The sequence below is a fragment of the Scylla paramamosain genome, chromosome 37 (assembly GCF_035594125.1).
Source record: "Scylla paramamosain isolate STU-SP2022 chromosome 37, ASM3559412v1, whole genome shotgun sequence".
Lineage (NCBI taxonomy): Eukaryota > Metazoa > Arthropoda > Malacostraca > Decapoda > Portunidae > Scylla > Scylla paramamosain.
The window spans coordinates 15,365,052-15,384,809 of record NC_087187.1 but is presented as its reverse complement, the minus strand read 5'-3'; the positions used below and the strand labels follow the sequence as shown (position 1 = coordinate 15,384,809).

Here is a 19,758-nt window from a genome sequence, read left to right as displayed (position 1 = left end):
CCTACTCTTGCTCCTGCTCCTCCTCCTCCTCCTCCAGTCTATCATCAGCCGCAGTACCAGCAGCCACATTACTCGCAGCCCCAATACCAACAACAACAGTACCAACAGCCTCAACAACAACAGTACCAACAGCCTCAACAACAATACCAGCCTCAACAATCAGAACAGCAACAGTTCCCTCAGCAGCCACAGCAGCAGCAGGTGCCCACCCCAATACAGTGGGAATCTATACTCGGCTGTTCACCGTCCCCCGTCAAGACCCTGCAGCACACAAGTACGACCACCAAACTCCAGGGCCAGAAGACGAAATCGCCGGCGAAAAAGGCCATAATGTCCCCCATGATCGAGACGCCGAAGGGCTACGAGGCGGAGGATAGCGACGAGTAAATGTAAACAAAATAAAAATGTATTGCATATAAAAATATGTTAAAATGTATGAAATAAATATGAAAAAAACAACTATATTTTTTCCCTTTTCATTTATAATATAAGTATGGATATAAAATAATAACTGGTAAAAGGAGACATTAAAAACACTTTTTAATGTTTCCTTTTACCAGTAAAAAAAAAATTATAAACTACAAACTGAATATAAATAATTGGGACATAAATGGTAAAAGAGAAAAAAAATATACTAAAACTTGGGAAGTTAAGAAATGGATTGAAAATTGAGGATTTGAAATGATAACAGATAAAAGGGAATAATGAAGAGTTGGTAATAAAGAACTTGGAAAATAATAACTGAATATATAAATAAGGTATTGAAATGATAACTGGTAAAAGGTAAAACACTTGGAAAATTAAATCAGAGAATCACACATGGAAAAGGTACTGTCCCCATAATATATATATATATATATATATATATATATATATATATATATATATATATATATATATATATATATATATATATATATATATATGAACATTTTATAGCTTTGATATATCCATCAAGTATAGATTTTATTTCAATGTCGTAAATATGAAAAATTCTTTGCTAAAATTTTAATCTTATAACCAGACAATCTTAACAATTTTAGACCAAAGTCTTATGTAATTAATAAATGAAGGTGTTTAATTATCCAGATTTGCCTATTACTTAATAAGTTAATAATTTTTGTAAACATTAAATTCATATTTAAAATTTTTTTTAACATATATTCTATTTTACTCTTATTTCCTTTCCCATTCCCTCCCACCCAAATATGATATTCCTATAATGTATATAGTTTATATTTTGGGATATAATTCAAAGTCAAGGAAGCTTAATCGGTTTCTTTATTATCAAATACACAGATAACATTTATTAACACAGCTTATATATATATATATATATATATATTATTTATTTATTTAATTATTGCTCCATCCTTTGTTCGTCTGCTGGTCGTCCTCTTGGATATACCATCCTTTCTCGCCAGGGAACTGCGCCTGCTTCTGATGCATAGTACAAAGCCAGGTAGTCTCGGACGGCCTTTGCTTCTCTCGTTGGATTTGTTCCCCGTCGAGTTTGGAGGCGTTGCATCAGATTTGGTATGTTCCTCCACGATCCATCAATCACGTTATGGTCACCATCTTCGCAGTCGACTTCTTGGGGATGGAAATTTGAGTAGCGGTCCAATATCAGGTTGTGCATCACACACCCACACATGGTGACAATTTTGACAACTGCAGGTCGTTGTAGCATGGTAGTGCCGAAGACTCTAAATCGTGACTGCAGGAGACCGAAAGCATTTTCCACCACACGACGGGCGCGAGACAACCTGTAGCTGAAGATTTTTTCTTCGTATACCTGGGATTGATGTGAGTAAGGTTTCATAAGCCAGGTCTTGAGGGCGAAGGCATCATCAGCAACAACGTGGAATGGGATTGGCGTGTCGTCACTCGGCAGGAAGCTGTGCTCTGGAAATCCCACTCGTTTCTGCGCGATGGCATCGTGAAGGGTGCACTTGAACCAAGTTCCTCCATCACCAGCACTTCCTTCAGCACCTACGTCGACGTACAGGAACTTGTAGTTTGCATCTGCGACGGCCATGAGGACAATGCTGTGGAACTTCTTGTAATTGAAGAACAGTGATCCTGCATGCCAGGGCTTCTTCACTCGAACATGCTTGCCATCCAGACCACCTCCACACTTGTGATAGTTCCACCTCTTTGAGAATCCTTCGGCAACTTGATTCCATTCTTCTGGAGTTCTTGGGCACTTGAGCACCTCAGGTTTGTATATGTCAATTATGGCCTGGCAGACTTTAGGTACGAATCTACAGATGGCGGTTTTGGAGACCCTGAAGCTGTATTGCAGACTCGTATATGAATCGCCGGATGCCAGGAATTGGAGGGTGACAGCCAACTTCAACCCCACTGACAGGGGCTCTCTCATTCTGGTGGCTTTTTTGGCGAGGATTGGAGTAAGCCGGTCCACCATCTCTCTGAAAAGTTCAGGTTTGATGCGGAGGAAGTTCTTGTAGCCCTTGGTGTCTTCTCGGTTGAGCTCCTGCAGCAGGTGGTGAAAATCGCCATGCATCGATCGTCTCGTAAGCCATTCACGGCACCATATTGTTCTGGGTCTTCTTGCTCGTGGCTGGGGTGGCACGGGAGGTTGCTGTAGACGTCTTCTTTGCAGCAGCAATGCAGCAGCCACCATCAGGATTCCTGCCATCAGTACTTGAGCCTCTTGTCTGTAGTTTTCTTCCTCCATCTTCCCTGCTTGCCAGTCTAGCTTTGAGTGACTTGATCATCATTCCCCACCCTTTATATACCGCTTGGGAGGCGCTGCAAATATTGGACGCATCCTCACAACACCCCGTGACATATCGTGACAGTACATCGGCAACAACCTCGTAATTAATTAAAATGCCTGTGCGACCCCTCAAAACGGGTCGTCGGGTTGGGCCACACCTCGTGTGCACGTCGCGATGACCTCGTGCCCACGTCGTGATCACCTCGTGTCACGTCTCGCAACACCTCGTGCCCAGATCGGGCTCACCTCGTGCCACATCGCCACACCCTTGCGCGCAATGTACCCGACGTCTCTGTTTCTGTACTGTTTCTACTCGCGGTGTGGCGCGCACTCACCTCGTGCCACGTCGTGCCCAAAAAGTGCGCGTGTGGCAACCTACCTTTACGCTGCAACTCGTGTATCAGTATTATATACGCTGCAACTCGCCAGAGAGAGAGAGAGAGAGAGAGAGAGAGAGAGTGCCAGATGTGTGACATGGGAGAAGATGAAACAGTGGAACATGTGATAGTGTGTGTGAGGTATATGCTCTCTCTCTCTCTCTCTCTCTCTCTTAGTAGAAGTAGTGCCTCAGTTTCCATTATGAAAAGAACCAAGGTCATCGTGCATTTGGCAGCGGTGAGTGGCCGGCCAGCAGCCTCTGGTGCTCAAGGTCACAGGGATGCAAGCTACATTAGGGTTTGTGCCGTGAGGCACACGTTACTATCACCACCCTTGGCTTGACACACTCCCACAATAACAACGTGCATCCTGGCGTGTATGTGTCACAGCGACTTGTTGCCTCGACACGGCTTTCATTCCTGTAAGATTTATTTGCCATTCCAGGGCAGCAGCAGAGAGGCAGGCAGCTTGAAGGAGAGGCAGCAAGACAGGCAGGCAACCTGAAAGAAGGCCAGCAAGACAGGCAGGCATCCTGAAGGAAGGCCAGCAAGACAGAGGCATGCAGCCTGAAGGAAGAGCAGCAATAAAGAGGCGGGCAACCTGAAAGAAGGGCAGCAACAGAGGCAACAATCCTCAGACATGGTGAGTGTTGCACTCATCATATATATATATATATATATATATATATATATATATATATATATATATATATATATATATATATATATATATATATATATATATATATATATATATATATATATATATATATATATATATATATATATATATATATATATATATATATATATATATATATATATATATATATATATATATATATATATATATATATATATATATAATATATATATATATATATATATATATATATATATATATATATATATATATATATATATATATATATATATATATATATATATATATATATATATATACACATGTATGTATATATATATATATATATACACATATGTATGTATATATATATATATATATATATATATATATATATATATATATATATATATATATATATATATATATATATATATATATATATATATATATATATATATATATATATATATATAAGAAATAAGGGAAGCTGCAAGAAGCGACCAGGCTTACACGTGGCAGTCCCTGTATGAAACACACCTACCTATTTCCATCTGTTATCCCCATCCATAAACTTGTCTAATCTTCTCTTAAAGCTCTCTAGTGTCCTAGCACTAACTACATGATTACTGAGTCCGTTCCACTCATCTACCACTCTATTTGAGAACCAATTTTTTCCTATCTCCTTCCTAAACCTAAATTTTTCAAGCTTGAACCCGTTATTTCTTGTTCTACCCTGGTTGCTGATCCTAAGAATTTTGTTTACATCTCCCTTGTTATAACCCTTATACCACTTAAAGACTTCTATCAGGTCCCCTCTTAACCTACGTCTCTCTAGAGAATGTAAATTTAACCGCTTCAACCTCGCTTCGTAAGGAATACTCCTCATCCCCTGTATCCTTTTAGTCATTCTCCTCTGTACTGATTCTAATAGAGCTATATCTTTCCTGTAATGTGGGGACCAGAACTGCACAGCGTAGTCTAGATGAGGTCTGACCAGCGCCAAGTATAACTTTAATATTACTTCCGGCCTTCTACTTTTAACACTCCTAAAAATGAATCCTAGTACCCTATTTGCCTTGTTTCTGGCTTCTATGCATTGTTTCCCTAGACGGAGTTCAGAGCTAACTATAACTCCTAAATCTTTCTCGTACCCTGTACCTACCAGAGTTTGGGTGTTTAATGTGTACCTATTGTGTGGGTTTCCTCTACCTACGCTAAGCACTTTGCATTTATTGATATTAAATTGCATTTGCCATCTATCCGTCCATTCATTCATTCTATCTAAGTCTGTCTGCAGGCGATGGCATCCGCTTCTGACCTAATTAATCTACCCATCTTTGTGTCATCCGCAAATTTACTAACATCGCTACTAATTCCACTATCCAAGTCATTGATATATATATATATATATATATATATATATATATATATATATATATATATATATATATATATATATATATATATATATATATATATATATATATATATATATATATATATATATATATATATATATATATATATATATATATATGACATGGTAAGGAGTAAATAACTGATATACATGATAACTGAATATTAATTAAATTAATTTTTATTTTACAAAATGAGAGAGAGAGAGAGAGAGAGAGAGAGAGAGAGAGAGAGATAAGAATGTATGTTGTGTGTGTGTGTGTATGTGTGTGTAGCAGTAAGGGGAAATACATGAAGGCGAGGGGTTAATAGCAGAGGAAAGATTGACAGCAGCAGGAGCAGCATGAGGTGCTTGGTGCGGGGAGCGTGCCCCTCACGCCGCCTCTTTGTTGTAGGACGACAACGTGGAGGACTGTCCAGTGTGCCTCACCACCTTCGACGACACCCTCAGGCGGCCACGCAACCTGCCCTGCGGTCATACGCTGTGCTCGCCGTGCATTGACGGACTGAAGCAGCAGGGTGCCGTCACGTGCCCCACCTGCCGGGCGAGTCACGCCGTGCCCGAGGCGGGCCAGTTCCCCATCTCCTATACTGTTGAGGGGCTGGTGAGGAGGCTGAAAGGTGCAGGACTGGCCTCTCTACCAGCCAAGCCAGGGAAGCAGGCAGCCCCACCAGTGACACGGCCTGCACTAAAGGCGACAACGGGACTCAGTAGGACGACACAGTCCCTGCTGCAGGAGCAAGAGGCGAAGATCCTGGCTGCCATCCGCTCCTGCCAGGAGGAGCAGAGCCAGCTGGCCGAGTACCTGACGACCCTCAGTTGCTGCAGCAGTCGCCAGCAGCGGCTACATGACGAGCTGCAGATGCTGGTGGACCAGAGCAAGAGTGCCAGGGAGGCAGTGCGCCGCGAGGAGTCCCGGGTGGAGGGCAGGCAGGAGGAGGTGCGACAGAAGGAGCAGCAGCTGCACACTGCGCTGCAGGCGCTGCGCACGGCCGCAACACGGCAGGAAGCTTACGAGGTCATTGAGGACACAGACCATCTGGTGGAGGACAGTCAGACAGGAGAGTGCCTGGGAATGTTTCCTGACGTCCACGCCATTACCACCGTCACCAGGGTGGGTGTGGCCTCACACGATGTGCTTGCATGTCATTCCTCTGGCCACGGTCATTGAGTGAGTGAGTTTATTGAGCACACCTCAAGCTGTGCATACAACATTCATATACAACACAGTGTTTGGAGTCCCAAACATGTGCTTTACCCCACAACAATCTTAAAGCATTAAACCCCAAGTAGTGCGTCAACACTTCGTCAGACACTTGTTGAGTTACACAGTGGTAAACAGGATCAAACTAATTACAAACACTTACTTCAAACCACCATTATCAACACTCCTGCCTAAGTTACTTACCACAGGCCAGGCCTCCACCACACGTCCCTCCGCTTGCACGGCACCACACACACACACACACACACACACACACACACACACACACACACACACACACACACACACACACACACACACACACTGCCTAACTGCCGTGCTGTGTTTCAGGTGGCAGAGGCATCGCGTGCAGCCCTGCAGGCTGCCACCACTGCTACCGCTGCCACACAGGCAGCCCTGGAGGCAGCGGGCACTGCTGCTGCAGCTTCGGGGGACTACAGCCACCCAGCAGCTTGGGCCGAGACCTCCTCCATCGTAGACAGGCTGGAGGCACTGCTGGCGCCGCTGCTGACGGTGAGTGTCAGGTCCCGAGTGTCACTGCTGTCCGTCAGCGCTGCTCTTGGTGCACGGATATCTCTCTCTCTCTCTCTCTCTCTCTCTCTCTCTCTCTCTCTCTCTCTCTCTCTCTCTCTCTCTCTCTCTCTCTCTCTCTCTCTCTCTCTCTCTCTCTCTCGTGTGTGTGCGCGCGCGCGTACTTCTCTCAGCAGTTGGTTTGCAGGGGCTGTTTTTCCTGCTGGCTGGTCAGCCGAAAGCCTCCACACTGTGGAGAGCAGCCGCTGGCCCGCTGCATCACAATGCAAACAATCAAGATGGAGTCGTCCTCCGACGAGCTGGCTGCTGTGGTTTGTGCTTTTGCTGTGCTTGAAGAGAAAGCAAAGGAAGAAATGAGTGTGGAGTTGTTAGCCTGGTGCTGTGGTACACACTTGCTGGGCCGCTGGCTGACTCAGTCCCTGGAGTATATAGCCTGGCAGGCTGTGGTGCTGTGGTGCTGTGGCACACACGTGCTAGACCACTGGCTGCCTCACTCACCACATAAACAAACATTGTTCGTCTCTTTTTCTTAATTTTTATAAATGAATGTAATTTATTTATAATTTATTTATTGTACATAATGGCAGACAGTCAGTGGTTATTACTAAAACACTTGCCATCAACATTCCACCATTTTCAATTTTATATTGAGAGTTGTTCTCATTTGACCCGGAAAAAATGGCAGCAAGGCGGCCCGTCACACCCACAGACCGGCTTCCTGGCTGCTCCGGCAATTCAGCAAATAGCAGCTGCATTTCTCTCCCAGCTGCATCATCCCTGCAAAAAAGCAACCGTGAATTGCCCCATGTAAGCCCCCCCTTTACACTGACCAGACTGCTCAAGGCCTAAAGGCCTGCTGCTGCTGTTGCCTTTTGAAATGTATCCCTTGTATCCCTTCCCCAAACTGCCAGCCTGACTTGCTGCCTCCTCCCTACAGGCCGAGGACCTGCCACCTCATACCCTGCAGGCTGAGGACCTGCCACCTCATACCCTGCAGGCCGAGGACCTGCCACCTCATACCTTGCAGGCTGAGGACCTCCACAGCCTAACACAGCGTGCCAGGGGCCTGGTGGAGGCTGGCCTTGTCTTTGCCGTCCACGACGTGGAGAGACAGACTCGGCACGCAAGGACCACCCTTGAAGACGGCAGCCTGCACCTCCACTCCCTGCAGGCCCAGGCCCCGCCCCCCCTACGCCGTCATCCTGCAGGTGGGTGAGGGCCTCACGCCCCGCCCTGGTGCCACCACCACGTGGCTGGAGGGAAGGGGACTGCCCGTCACAACACTCACGCACCCGTTCTCACCCTTACCCTCCCTCACCTGGTCGACCACACCCTGCCCCTCCCCCAGCCACTGCCCCTCCCTCCCTCCCTCCCTCCCCACACTCCCCACCCTATCCTGCCAGCCACTGTCCCTCCCTCCCTACAGGTCCACACCCTCCCCACACTCCCCGCCCTGCCCCTCCGCCAGGCACTGTTCCTCCCTCCCTCCCTCCCTCCCTCCCTCCTCCCTGCAGGCCCACACCCTCCTAACACTCCCCACCCTGCCCCTCCACCAGGCACTGTCCCTCCCTCTCTCCCCCCCCTTCCCTCCCTCCAGCCCACACCCTCCCCACACTCCCGCCCTGCCCCTCTGCCAGGCACTGTCCCTCCCTCCCTCCCTCCCTCCCTCCTTCCCTGCAGGCCCACACCCTTCCCACACTCCCCGCCCTGCCCCTCCGCCAGGCAGTGCCCCTCCCTCCTCCCTGGCGGTGGGGGTTGTCACAGCAGCACCGTGAGGGCTGCACCACTGCCCTCCCTCCCCCTCACTGGTGCCCCTGGCGGTGTGGCAGGCGGCTCTTGTCCTCCTCCTCACAGTGCCAGTACTCATTACAAGGGAATCATCATCTCAAACACCACCAATAATCAGAGTAATAGTGTCATCACAGAAAAAAGGTCATTGTTGTCATTATTTGTTAGTATTATTATTATTACTATTAACAATGATATGGAGATGGTGATAATGATGGTGACCACAACAGCCATGGTGACGATGACACTAATAGTTATGACAGTAATAACACTAACAATACTAATAAACATTTAAAAAATAAGAATACTTCTGATACTGCTACTGATGATGATGATGAAAATTGTAATACCTATAACTGTAATAATGATAACACTACTACTAATAACAATAATAATGATAGTAATAATAATAATAATAATAATAATAATAATAATAATAATAATAATAATAATAATAATAATAATAATAATAATAATAATACTATCAACAACAACAACAACAACAACAACATGTGTTCCAGATGGGGGAGGTGGTGCCGGCCACCCCCCCTTGCGAGGTGTTCCTGGACCTGGCGTGGCCCGGCAGCGCGGCGCGGCGGGTGGTGGTGAGTCTGCCCCGGGCCTCCAGGGGCCGTCAGTTCGTGCGGCTGTGCTCAGGCCAGCGGGGCGCCTGCTACGACAACACCAGGCTGTTTAAGGTGGTGTGTGAGGGACAGCCGGGGGAGTGTGTGCTGGGAGGAGATTAACAGACAGGTGGTGGGAGGGGAGGAGCCGCCCTGCTGCCTTGCCTTGGCCAGGCTGAGTACTGGCAGTCAGGCAAGGCGGGGACTGTGTGGTGGTGGTGGTGGTGGTGGTGGTGGGATGACTCTGCCTTTAGTGCTCAGTTCAGCATCATCACCCGGGATGTACATAATGGTTGTGTTCGGCCTGGTGTCTTTGGCCAGGTGGTGCGAGGACTGGAGGTGGCGCAGGGGGCAGCTCAGCACCATCCCATTACTGAGGTGACTGTGGTGCAGTGTGGCGTGGTGCTATCACAGTAGTGCTGCACCACACCACTGCTAGTATTATTATTATTATTTTTTTTTTAAAGAGGAAAAAAGCAAACGTACACACATGCACACACACAGACATACATATAGACAGACAGACAGACAGACAGACAGACAGACAGACACACATACAAAGTTTAGAGTGCCTGTTGTGGTGATGGCAGTGTGTGCTGTGAGGGTGGCGGTTGTTGGTGTAAATACTGGCGGCAGGACACACCACTTCACACATTGGTCCTTCACTAACAACACAAAGTTTTCATCAGCAAACACTTCTGTTACCACATTACTTCTGGTCACATTACTGGTCCACACTGTCTCATTTTGATTCTTCTCAATAACATTATTGTACAAACACAAATCTTGCCCTTTACTTTCCTTCAAGTGGAAGTGAAAGCCTGTGCTGCACCCACAATTCACAATTACACTAGTGCTCCTCTTATTACCATTATTATTATTATTATTATTATTATTATTATTATTATTATTATTATTATTATTATTATTATTATTATTATTATTATTGTTGTTGTTGTTGTTATGCTCATCTTATTACAAATAGTTTCTTCATTATTATTATTATTATTATTATTATTATTATTATTATTACTATTATTATTATTATTATTATTATTATTATTATTTATTTATTTATTTATTTATTTATTTATTTATTTATTTTTTGCAGCTGCTGTTGTTGTTGTTGTTGTTGTTGTTGTTGTTGTTGTTATGCTTAACAATCATTGTTTATATTTTTATTATATCCATTATAATTATTATCAGTATTATCATTTTCTTTTGATAATAATAATAATAATAATAAAAATAATAATAATAATAATTATTATTATTATTATTATTATTATTATTATTATTATTATTATTATTATTATTATTATTATTATTATTATTATTATTAATATGATCGTTATTATTATTATTATTATTATTATTATTATTATTATTATTATTATTATTATTATTATTATTATTATTATTATTATTATTATTATTACTATTAACATTGTTTTTATTTTTATTAGTCATTATAATTATTATTATTATTACTATAATCATCAATTTCTTTATTTTCATCAATATATATAAAAAAAATATAAAAAAAATGGCACATCAAAAAGATGTAAAGACTTTTTAAGTTTGGTTTAGTTAACGTCAATCTTCGCCGTTCTCTTCGAAGACTGCTTAGATGAAGGGGTAATTATACCAATGTTACTGCGGGACGCACTACGCTCAAAACCGTCATGTTTGATTGACTGATTGACTGATACAGTTATTGTTGCATTAATAATGAAATACAACAAAGGACGGACCTTGCCACCCCCCTCCTGGGCAAAGACTTAAGGGTAGAGTATCAAAAATATAAAAATATAGTATACATTACAAGAATAAGTAAATAAATACAGTTATTGCACACCTTATTGCATAAATATCCTACAGTCTGGGAGCAAACGTAGGATATTTCTTGAGTGTATCCCTGAGAGTGGTTGAGTCTAAGAAATGGTCAATGCGGGTATACAAGTCATATTGACCTTGCAGCCTAAATTTAGCAATGAGAGGACATTCCGTGACATAATGACGCAGAGTGTGTCCCCTTGGTGCAGCACACAGCACACAGAACACGCCAGGAGAAGCACTGACTTCCCAAAAGTATTTAAAGCCTAATCTGAGCCTCACTGCCACCCTGTCATGTGATGCAGTGTGTCTCTCATAAGTGTAAGCACAGCTCTGGGAGACGCATGTGTCTCCCAAACATAGTGAAGACTACTGCCACTGCCCCTATGGCAACAAAGCTCCAACTGATCACTAATGCTACTATGTACAAAGTCCTTAATGCTACTCTTAACATAGCCCAGAGTGTACTCAGCGCCAGGGTCCACTGCGTCGTCCTGAAGGGCACATTGAGCAAGGCGGTCTGCCTCTTCATTAAGCGGGATATCCACATGGGAGGGTATCCAGGTGAAGTGAACCGTGGCACCAGCACCTTCTAGGGTGTGGATGAGATCAAGGCATTTATTAACTAGATCACAGTCCATGGGGGAGGTAGATTGGAGAGCACACAGTGCAGCCTGACTGTCAACAAAGAAGAATACATCCTTACGGAGAGGTGCCACAATATGGAGCGCCTCCAGAACAGCATACAGTTCTGCCCTAGTGGAGGACATGTGTGCAGGGAGCCGCCTGGAAACCTCAGTGTCAGTGTGGTGATTGGCAGAAATGTAGTCGCGGATGATCAGCCCACATCCGGACCTGCTGCCATTGACTGAACCATCACAATAAACATGAATAGCCTGAACGTAGGGTCTACTTGGACAATTTAGTCATGAACATGTCTTGCAGCACATGAGGGGGCCAGTCCCTCTTGGGCTGATGCAGTGAGTGAATATCAACACTGACGCGGTGAGGGTTCCAAACGGGTTGGAGCGGTGACATAACAATATTAATACAAGCCTCGGCCATACCTACACTTGTAACAACTCCCAGGATCCTCCTGAGGTATGGAGTTGTAGGAGTCCGAGGATCACGATACAGGGGGATCAGTGATCCCTTCAGAGAGTCGGAGCCCGTGCATAGCATCCGACCAACAGTACGATAACTAATTTTCTGTATCCTACACATAATACTCGGCAGGTGCAGTTCAGCTCTGAGGACCTCCATCTGAGCAGTCCTGGGGCATCCCAAATTATTCTCATGGCTTCATTCTGAACAAGCTCCAGGGGACAGAGCTGGGTGGCACTAAACTGCATTAAAATAGGGGCTGCATAGTCAATGAGGGACCGTACAACAAATATATAGAGCATCCTTAGGACTGGAATGCCAGCCCCCAGGCCCCTGTTTGCTAGCAGCCAAAGTGGTGCTAGCCGTGGCAGACAGGGGTCTCGAACATAGTGTACAGCATGGAGTGACTTCCTGAAACTCAGCTGTACACCCAGGTACTTCTGTGTATGAACTCTAGGGATGGGAACATTATTTACAGTGGGCGGACGAGAGACCTTCCCTTTGGCTTGAAATTTGGTTTTACATTCATTAATTACAAGTCCCATTTGAACACACAATGCTGCTAGTTGTGACAGAGCTGACTGGAGAGTCCTGGGTGTGGGGCATTGGAGGAGTATGTCGTCAGCATAGATGAGGACCTGGGTGCCCTGCGGGAAGGAACAACGTGCAATTTTGTCCATTAAAACGTTGAAAAGCATTGGACTAAGGACTCCACCCTGTGGTGTTCCAAGCTCAAAGACTTCCTCAGAGGAGACTGCACTTTGAAACCAAACCTGTGCTGTTATATTGTACAAATAGCCCCTGCTCCATCCTAATAATCTACCTTTGACACCTTTGAGAATGAGTTCCTCCATAATAACATCTTTGTTGGCCCTGTCGAAGGCGCCCTTGAGATCAACGAAAGTTCTGCAGGTAGCATCCTTATTTATCAGGCACTCAACAAAACAATGACCTGTGGAATGACCTTTTAGGGAGCCATGTACATTGCCAGAGGGGACATGGCCCACCTTATATATAAGCCTGTTCAATATTACCCGTTCCATCATCTTACACAGACAGCTGGTGAGAGAAATGGGGCGAAAGGTGCCATCACCTTTGGGGATTGGGATGATAATGGCTGTTTTCCAGGAATGGAGAAGCTTGCCAGCAGTGAGAGACATGTTAAATAGGTCTAAGACAGGGTTGTCTAACTTTACCTCCAGGAGGGCATTGAGGATGTCATAGGTGATGCCATCCTTGCCAGGAGCTGTTGACTTGCCCAATTTAACTGCTGAGAGAAGTTCATCATGTGTGATAGGCACACAGGTGTCATCTGGCAGAGAAACACTGTGGCGAATCAACTTCATCCTTTGTGGTCTTTGCCGGTCAAGCGCCTCCTGGTGTTCCACAGGAAGGCCAGAGAAGGATGAGGCTTCCTTCCACTGCAGGACGAGCTCTTGTGCCCTGCCGGCAGGATCAGGGTCACACACCTGCTGCCTGGGCTTGCCCCGGACACTGTTAAAGTGGTGCCACACCTCCCGGAGGGACCGGGTCCTGCGCACCCGGTCCAGGAAGGAGACCCAGTACTTCTTTCTTTCCTGCTGCCTCAGATCCGTGAGGTGTCGAGCCACAGTAACCATAGCATCCCGTGACTCTGTGTCTGCTGGGTTAAGTTGCCAACGTCTGGTAGGCAGCAAGCGTCTGTTGGCAGTTCAGGATCACAAGGTTGGTAGCGTAAGCCTGTGTACTGAAAAACCCTGAAGATGGTGATGAGTGCGTGTGGTTCATGCGAGGAGAATGTGGCGAACAGGCAAAGGGCTGTGGCATGCGAGAGATGCATGGCCTGGTTCCATGTAGCCTGTGTGGGCATGAGGGAGGCCAACATGAAGGCGCTGGGGTTTGAGCTTTTGGTGTTCCCATGCAGGGAATGCCTGAGCAAGAGCCTCAATGAGTGGAGGAGCCAGGTTAAGGAAAAAGAAGAGAGAGTGAAGCAGAGCACCCAGACAGAAAACCTGGTGAAAGAGACAGAAGCACAGACGACGAAGACTGAAGAGAGAAAAGACCAGCAAGAAGTGGTGGAAGTGGCCACAACAGACAGACGCCCAAGGAAGAAGAGAATGGTAATCAAGAAAGCCCCATTACGTGTCACTGGAGACAGCATGGTAAGAAAGACTCCTGACTTTGTGAGAAGGGAAATTGAGTGCACCACCATGGGAGGTGCTAAGATCCAAGACGTCAAGAGGAAAGTCAAGGAAGAAGTGCAAGAAATGGAAGAGAGAAGCCTGCTAGTGATTCAAGGAGGAGGCAACAACTTAGTAGAGGCAGGTGCTGAAGAGACAGTAAAGGAAGTGACAGAAGCAGTGAGGGCAGCAAAAGAAAAGATGATGTGTGTGGCCGTGGTGGGGGTCCTGCGGCGCCCACGGGAAGGTGTGCAGTACGAAAAGGTCAGAAGAGAAACGAAGCGCAAGATATGCATGGAACTCATGAAGGTCAAGATGGAATGGATGGCAGAGAAGAAGGGCAACGTGAGCTTCCTAGACATGGATGGGATCCTCGACCAGGACAAATTCTACGGGAGAGACGGGGTCCACCTCAACCACAACGGGAATGAGAGGCTAGTGTAGTGCTGAGAAATTAATTATGTATATTTCTACTTTTTTTCCTAGGCTAGGGCCCATGTAGTGTGCGGGGGTGACCAGAATCTCAGTACCATGTGACTAACCCCTCCCCTTCCCCTCCTCTCCTCAGTGTCCTTTTGTCCTTGCTTTCCCCCCCCCCCCTCAGCGTCACTGTGTTGACCACTTCTATAACAAATTTACCCCGTGAATAAACGTAATTTCTCCTGCTTGGCCAGGTTATAGAGGCGAATTTTTCACCTAATCCCAGAGAATGGGGAGCCCTTAATGCGATAAAATTAATTCTATAATGGTAAGGTCTTAAACCAGCTCAAACAAATCCCAGATAATTACGCCGCGCCAATGAGGTTGACGAATCTGATAAGTCTTCTTTGCTTCGCATCCCTGTCACCCCTGTTGCTACGCAAGCCGGGAAGAGATACCAGACTTTGACTAATTCCCCAATTGATTTCAAAAGTCCATTGAATTAAACTTCTTAAAGTAACAACTATAAAGTAAACAGTAACTTAATTATTCATATTTTTCATCCCTGAACTCACAACCTAGTCGCCCCTCCCCCCACTAAAAACAAAATTATAACTTAATAAATTTCCCCATTGGAAACCTTTATCCTTAGTTTCCCGCCGATTTCCTCACAAGCAAAGCCAGTCTCTCTCGGATTCTCCTCAGGTGAGCATGCAGTCTGATAGTCTCCCCCTCCATTTCTTGTAATATTAAGTAAGTGTTTATTTAACAATAATTTTACTAAAGCAGTCTCTCTCGGATTCTCCTCAGACCTTCTTGGATTCCCCTCAGATATTCCGGTTGATAAACTATTTCTGAGTGGATAGATATTCGCATTTTTTCGTTCTTTTTTTGTTGGTTTTCTCCACGGGACTAGTGAAACCACCTGGTTCGAGATCACCGTGTGAGACTGTCCTCAGGTATATACATACTTTTTGGATATATATTTGTTATTTATTTATTTATTCTCTAGTCTCCCCCGCAATTCAGTAGTCGCGAAAATATCTCCATCGTAGTTTTTATGTAATTGAAGAATACGCTACCATTTATTTTGTATTTCTGAATTATGTAACTGAAGAGTACGCTACCATTTATTTTTATATTTCTGAATTCCTTTCTTATTATTATTATTTCGGATTATTCCATTATTTATTAAAAATCATAAAAGTGTCAGTATTTGTATTTCTCTTAATCCAGTGATAGGATTTGTAATTATCGTCTGCCACAAGGGAACATCACACCCCTTAGAGGGCACTAAACTGGTGAGCAGCGGTGGCATTTATTTCGCGACTGACCGAAAGAGGTGGAGACTGGAAATAAGTGTAAATGTTGAAGGTGGCACTTGTAGGGCATAGCCAGATTCCCCGGCATCTAGAGGTAACAAATGTGCAAATTAGGATATTCAGAGCCCCTGGAGCAAAGGCTAGGACTTTCTTTGAGGATGATCGGTTAAATCGAGTACTCGAGTGGCAACATGACTTGACCATCTTGTGGATAGGCAGCAACGACATAGAAACATCTACCAATCCTGCTAGGATTTTCTCCGATGTTAAGAACATCATCAAAGAAATCACTGCCAAATGCCAATCACTAGTGCATGTCTGCCAAATTGAACCCAGGACCAACCCTAGGGGAATATCAGTGGAGAAATATAAGAAATTCCAAGTAGGAATCAATAATAGAGTAAAGAGAGCCCTGAAGACCCCAAACATTCATTTTAATAATATTCAATTTGTACAAGAACTGAGCGAGGATGGTGTTCACTGGGATGAGAGAGGCCAAGCTCAAGTAATCAGTAAGATCAAAAGAGTTATTGAAGGTCACAGTAGCAATAGAGAGGCAGTGGAGTAGAACACATTGTCCTGGAAGAAGAAAACCTGAGCGCATACTGTGTATCGCAGGTCACCTAACAATCACCCTGAGATATTGTGTTCTACACCCAGTACGTTAAACTTCCATGTGAGCAAAGATGACTGATAATGTTCGCCTCCCAAGGGGTGGATTAGACCCGTGGCAGGACTTAATGGATCATAACACCAGAGAGAGCCTGGGAGCAGTTAAACATGAAAGTAAAGGGAAAGACTTGAACACTTTAGAACAGGAAGTAGAGGAACTAAAGCAAATCTTAAATCAACAAAATCAGGTAATTGGGCGTTTGGCTAACATCCCTAATTTACACAGAGCACCTAGCACTCCCACCAAACCCCGAGATATCCCAATTCTTGAACTCCACCACCTACAAGGTCTTGACTCAACTACCCAATTGCAAATTTTCATTGAACTGGTGGAGCAAAGTAGCAATGAGGACACCCGCAAAGTGCAAATTGCAAAGAGTAGGGTCAGCAGCGAGCTCGCAGCTCTCATACATAACCATCAAACCTTACATCATTGTCACACCTGGAATAGTATTAAACAATTGCTTCTATCACAATTCTCCCAAGAGGTTAACTTTGACAGGGCGTGGAGAGACATAGACGCACAGACATATGATTGGGTAGAATCTCCCCAAGCATTTGCCAACAAATTCACTTGCAAATATGCCACTCTAGAGACGAGCTTTCCAGGAGAGAAACTCCCTAAATGTAAGAAAATTATCAAAAGAAAGTTGTGGCAGGGCTTAACCCAAGAAGCAAAGGCTAGACTAGAAGGTTTCCTGGATGAGGATTATCCTCTTGATAAATTTATTGACAGGGTAGAACATGAGCGCCAACTGCTCGAGGCTGCCCATACTTCCCCCATTGCTAGAATTAAAACTGAACTGGAAAAATCTAAATCAAAACTCATTGGTAGCCCTGACCCAATAACTCAAAATCCCCCAGACCTAACAAATGCAACATCCAAGGAATCAAAGGAAATTTGGGAACTTAAGCAGCAGATTAAAAGTCTCACTGATCAAGTAGGAAGGTTGAGAACCTCCCCCTCTCCAACACAACCCGCTAAATATTGCTCACACTGTCGAACCCATAGTCACACGCTGAGGGAGTGCTGGAGAAAACCTGCCCGTGGATCATGCTTTGACTGTAGACAGCATGGGTGCTGGAGAGGAAATAAAAACTGCCCCGGAAAACCAAATCAGAATATATGACTCACCCAGGGATTCACATCCCCCGCTATCAATCTCATAGTTAACAAGAAAATTCTTAAAGCTGTCATTGACACTGGTAGCGGCTATACTTTAATCACAGAGGCTGCGGTAGAGAAATTAGAAGGAACTATATCACAAAGGCGAGCAGTACCTATACTACAAGGGGTAACTGGTTCACCCTTACGAATCTTGGGGATGACCTTACTAGAGATAGGAGTAGGTGAAGAGACTATACACAAACAATGGTGCCCTGTAGTCCCGAATAGCTACCTTGACGCTGACGTCTTACTCGGGACAGACATACTTTCACAAGCTCCTTTTCAATGGAATGGTAAGACAAATACAGTAAAGTGGGGTAAAACCACATACCTTGTTAATCATATCAAAAGGCAGAAAGGCAAGGTGGAACGAGTTCACGAGGTACCTATTCTTCCTACCACTCCCAGTCAAACAGAACACATCCGTCTAACTCATACCATCAAACTTGATCCCTACCGAGCTCAGTTTCTTCCTATCTCGGTGAAAGAAAACCCAGGAGAAACTTTGTTAATCCAGCCTCAGCCATGTTTAACGCCTAATCATCACCCCTTGATTGTGACAGTAGATGAGAATAAAAAGGTCCCCCTCCCATTTATTAATGATACTAAGGGCCGGAAAACAATCAAACCAGGAACCCTATTAGGCACTTTTGAAAACATCTCCTCCCCGACGATCAAATTCATCCACCAAAAGCAAGCCACTCCTTCCCTAGAAATCCACAATGATCTGTTGCCACACAATGACCAAACAAGGTGTCAGGAATCAAAGAGTAGGCCACAAAGACTCGAGGAGTTGATAAGACAACAGAAATGGAGTAACCTTACTAGAGAGCAGAAAACAATCTTAAAAAATATCATTCTCAATCACCATGATTTATTCATAGTAGACAAAAACGAACTCGGATTAATGAAAGGGCCTCCTGCTAAAATTAATATCTCTAATCCAGAGCCTAGTCGTGGTCCTAGGTACCGATACCCCGAGGAAGCAAAAACCCTGATATCAAACATGTTAACAGATATGGAGAACAGAGATATCATTGAAAAATCTACATCTGCATGGCTCTCTCCTATAGTATTAGTCAATAAACCGGATGGAAGTAAAAGAATGTGCCTTGACTACCGACATGTCAACAAGCACCTAACTACTGATATTTACCCGCTTCCCCGCCTAGAAGAATTAGTTGAACAAGCAGCTGGCCATCAGTTCTATGCCACGCTAGATATGAGGGAGGCTTATTTTCAAATTCTATTGGAGGAAGGTAGCAGAGACCTCACAGCCTTCAGTGATGGGGTGACTCTCTATAGGTTTAAAAGGCTACCTTTTGGATTAAGCTGTTCTCCAGCTATCTTTACTAGACATATGGCCTCATTGTTAGCTCCTCTCGTGAAGAAGGGTTGGATGAAAAATTACTTAGACGACCTAATCATTTGGGCTTCAGACTTCACCACACTCAGCGAAAGACTCAGTGAAACTTTCGCTTTACTTAAAGAAAACGGAGTCAAGCTTAACTTATCTAAATGCGAAATGGCAAAGACTGAAGTTACGTTTCTTGGTCATAAAATTTCACAAGAAGGTAGTCAACCCGACCCAAAGAATGTAGAGGCAGTATTGGAAATGAAACCGCCCACTAAGGTCAAGGAAGTGAGACGATTTTTAGGTATGGCAGGATTTTATAGGAAACACATCAATAATTTCGCTCAAATAGCCACTCCACTTACCAACCTAA

At 44.4% G+C, this 19,758-nt stretch overlaps 3 protein-coding genes across 8 annotated transcripts in view; 2 read left to right on the top strand and 1 right to left on the bottom strand.

Annotated features, from left to right (window-relative positions):
- LOC135091552 (uncharacterized) overlaps positions 1-387 on the top strand; it is a 1,413-nt gene extending 1,026 nt beyond the window's left edge. The window contains exon 1 of the mRNA XM_063989294.1: positions 1-387. This exon is cut by the window's left edge and continues 1,026 nt beyond it. Within this exon, the coding sequence (XP_063845364.1) occupies positions 1-387 (387 nt within the window).
- The window catches only part of LOC135091521 (tripartite motif containing 13-like), a 60,169-nt gene extending 50,035 nt beyond the window's left edge, over positions 1-10,134 (top strand). For 4 of the 6 annotated variants that reach the window (XM_063989247.1, XM_063989245.1, XM_063989248.1 and 1 more), the window contains 5 exons: positions 3,566-3,763; positions 5,578-6,297; positions 6,739-6,921; positions 7,877-8,147; positions 9,249-10,134. In XM_063989247.1, the coding sequence (XP_063845317.1) occupies positions 3,761-3,763; positions 5,578-6,297; positions 6,739-6,921; positions 7,877-8,147; positions 9,249-9,424 (1,353 nt within the window). In that variant the 5' untranslated portion in view covers positions 3,566-3,760 and the 3' untranslated portion in view covers positions 9,425-10,134. Of the gene's footprint in view, positions 1-3,182; positions 3,359-3,565; positions 3,764-5,577; positions 6,298-6,738; positions 6,922-7,876; positions 9,200-9,248 lie in introns of those variants that run through there. The other 2 variants (XM_063989249.1, XM_063989250.1) reach the window with 2 other exon arrangements.
- LOC135091551 (uncharacterized) lies at positions 1,361-2,527 on the bottom strand. The gene has a single exon (XM_063989293.1). It carries the CDS (start codon positions 2,525-2,527, stop codon positions 1,361-1,363), a length of 1,167 nt encoding a protein of 388 aa, XP_063845363.1.
- Positions 10,135-19,758: the final 9,624 nt, after the last annotated feature.

Excerpts from the sequence above, each read along its gene's own strand:
- LOC135091551 (XM_063989293.1), bottom strand. The coding sequence starts at position 2,527 with ATGCATGGCGATTTTCACCACCTGCTGCAGGAGCTCAACCGAGAAGAC.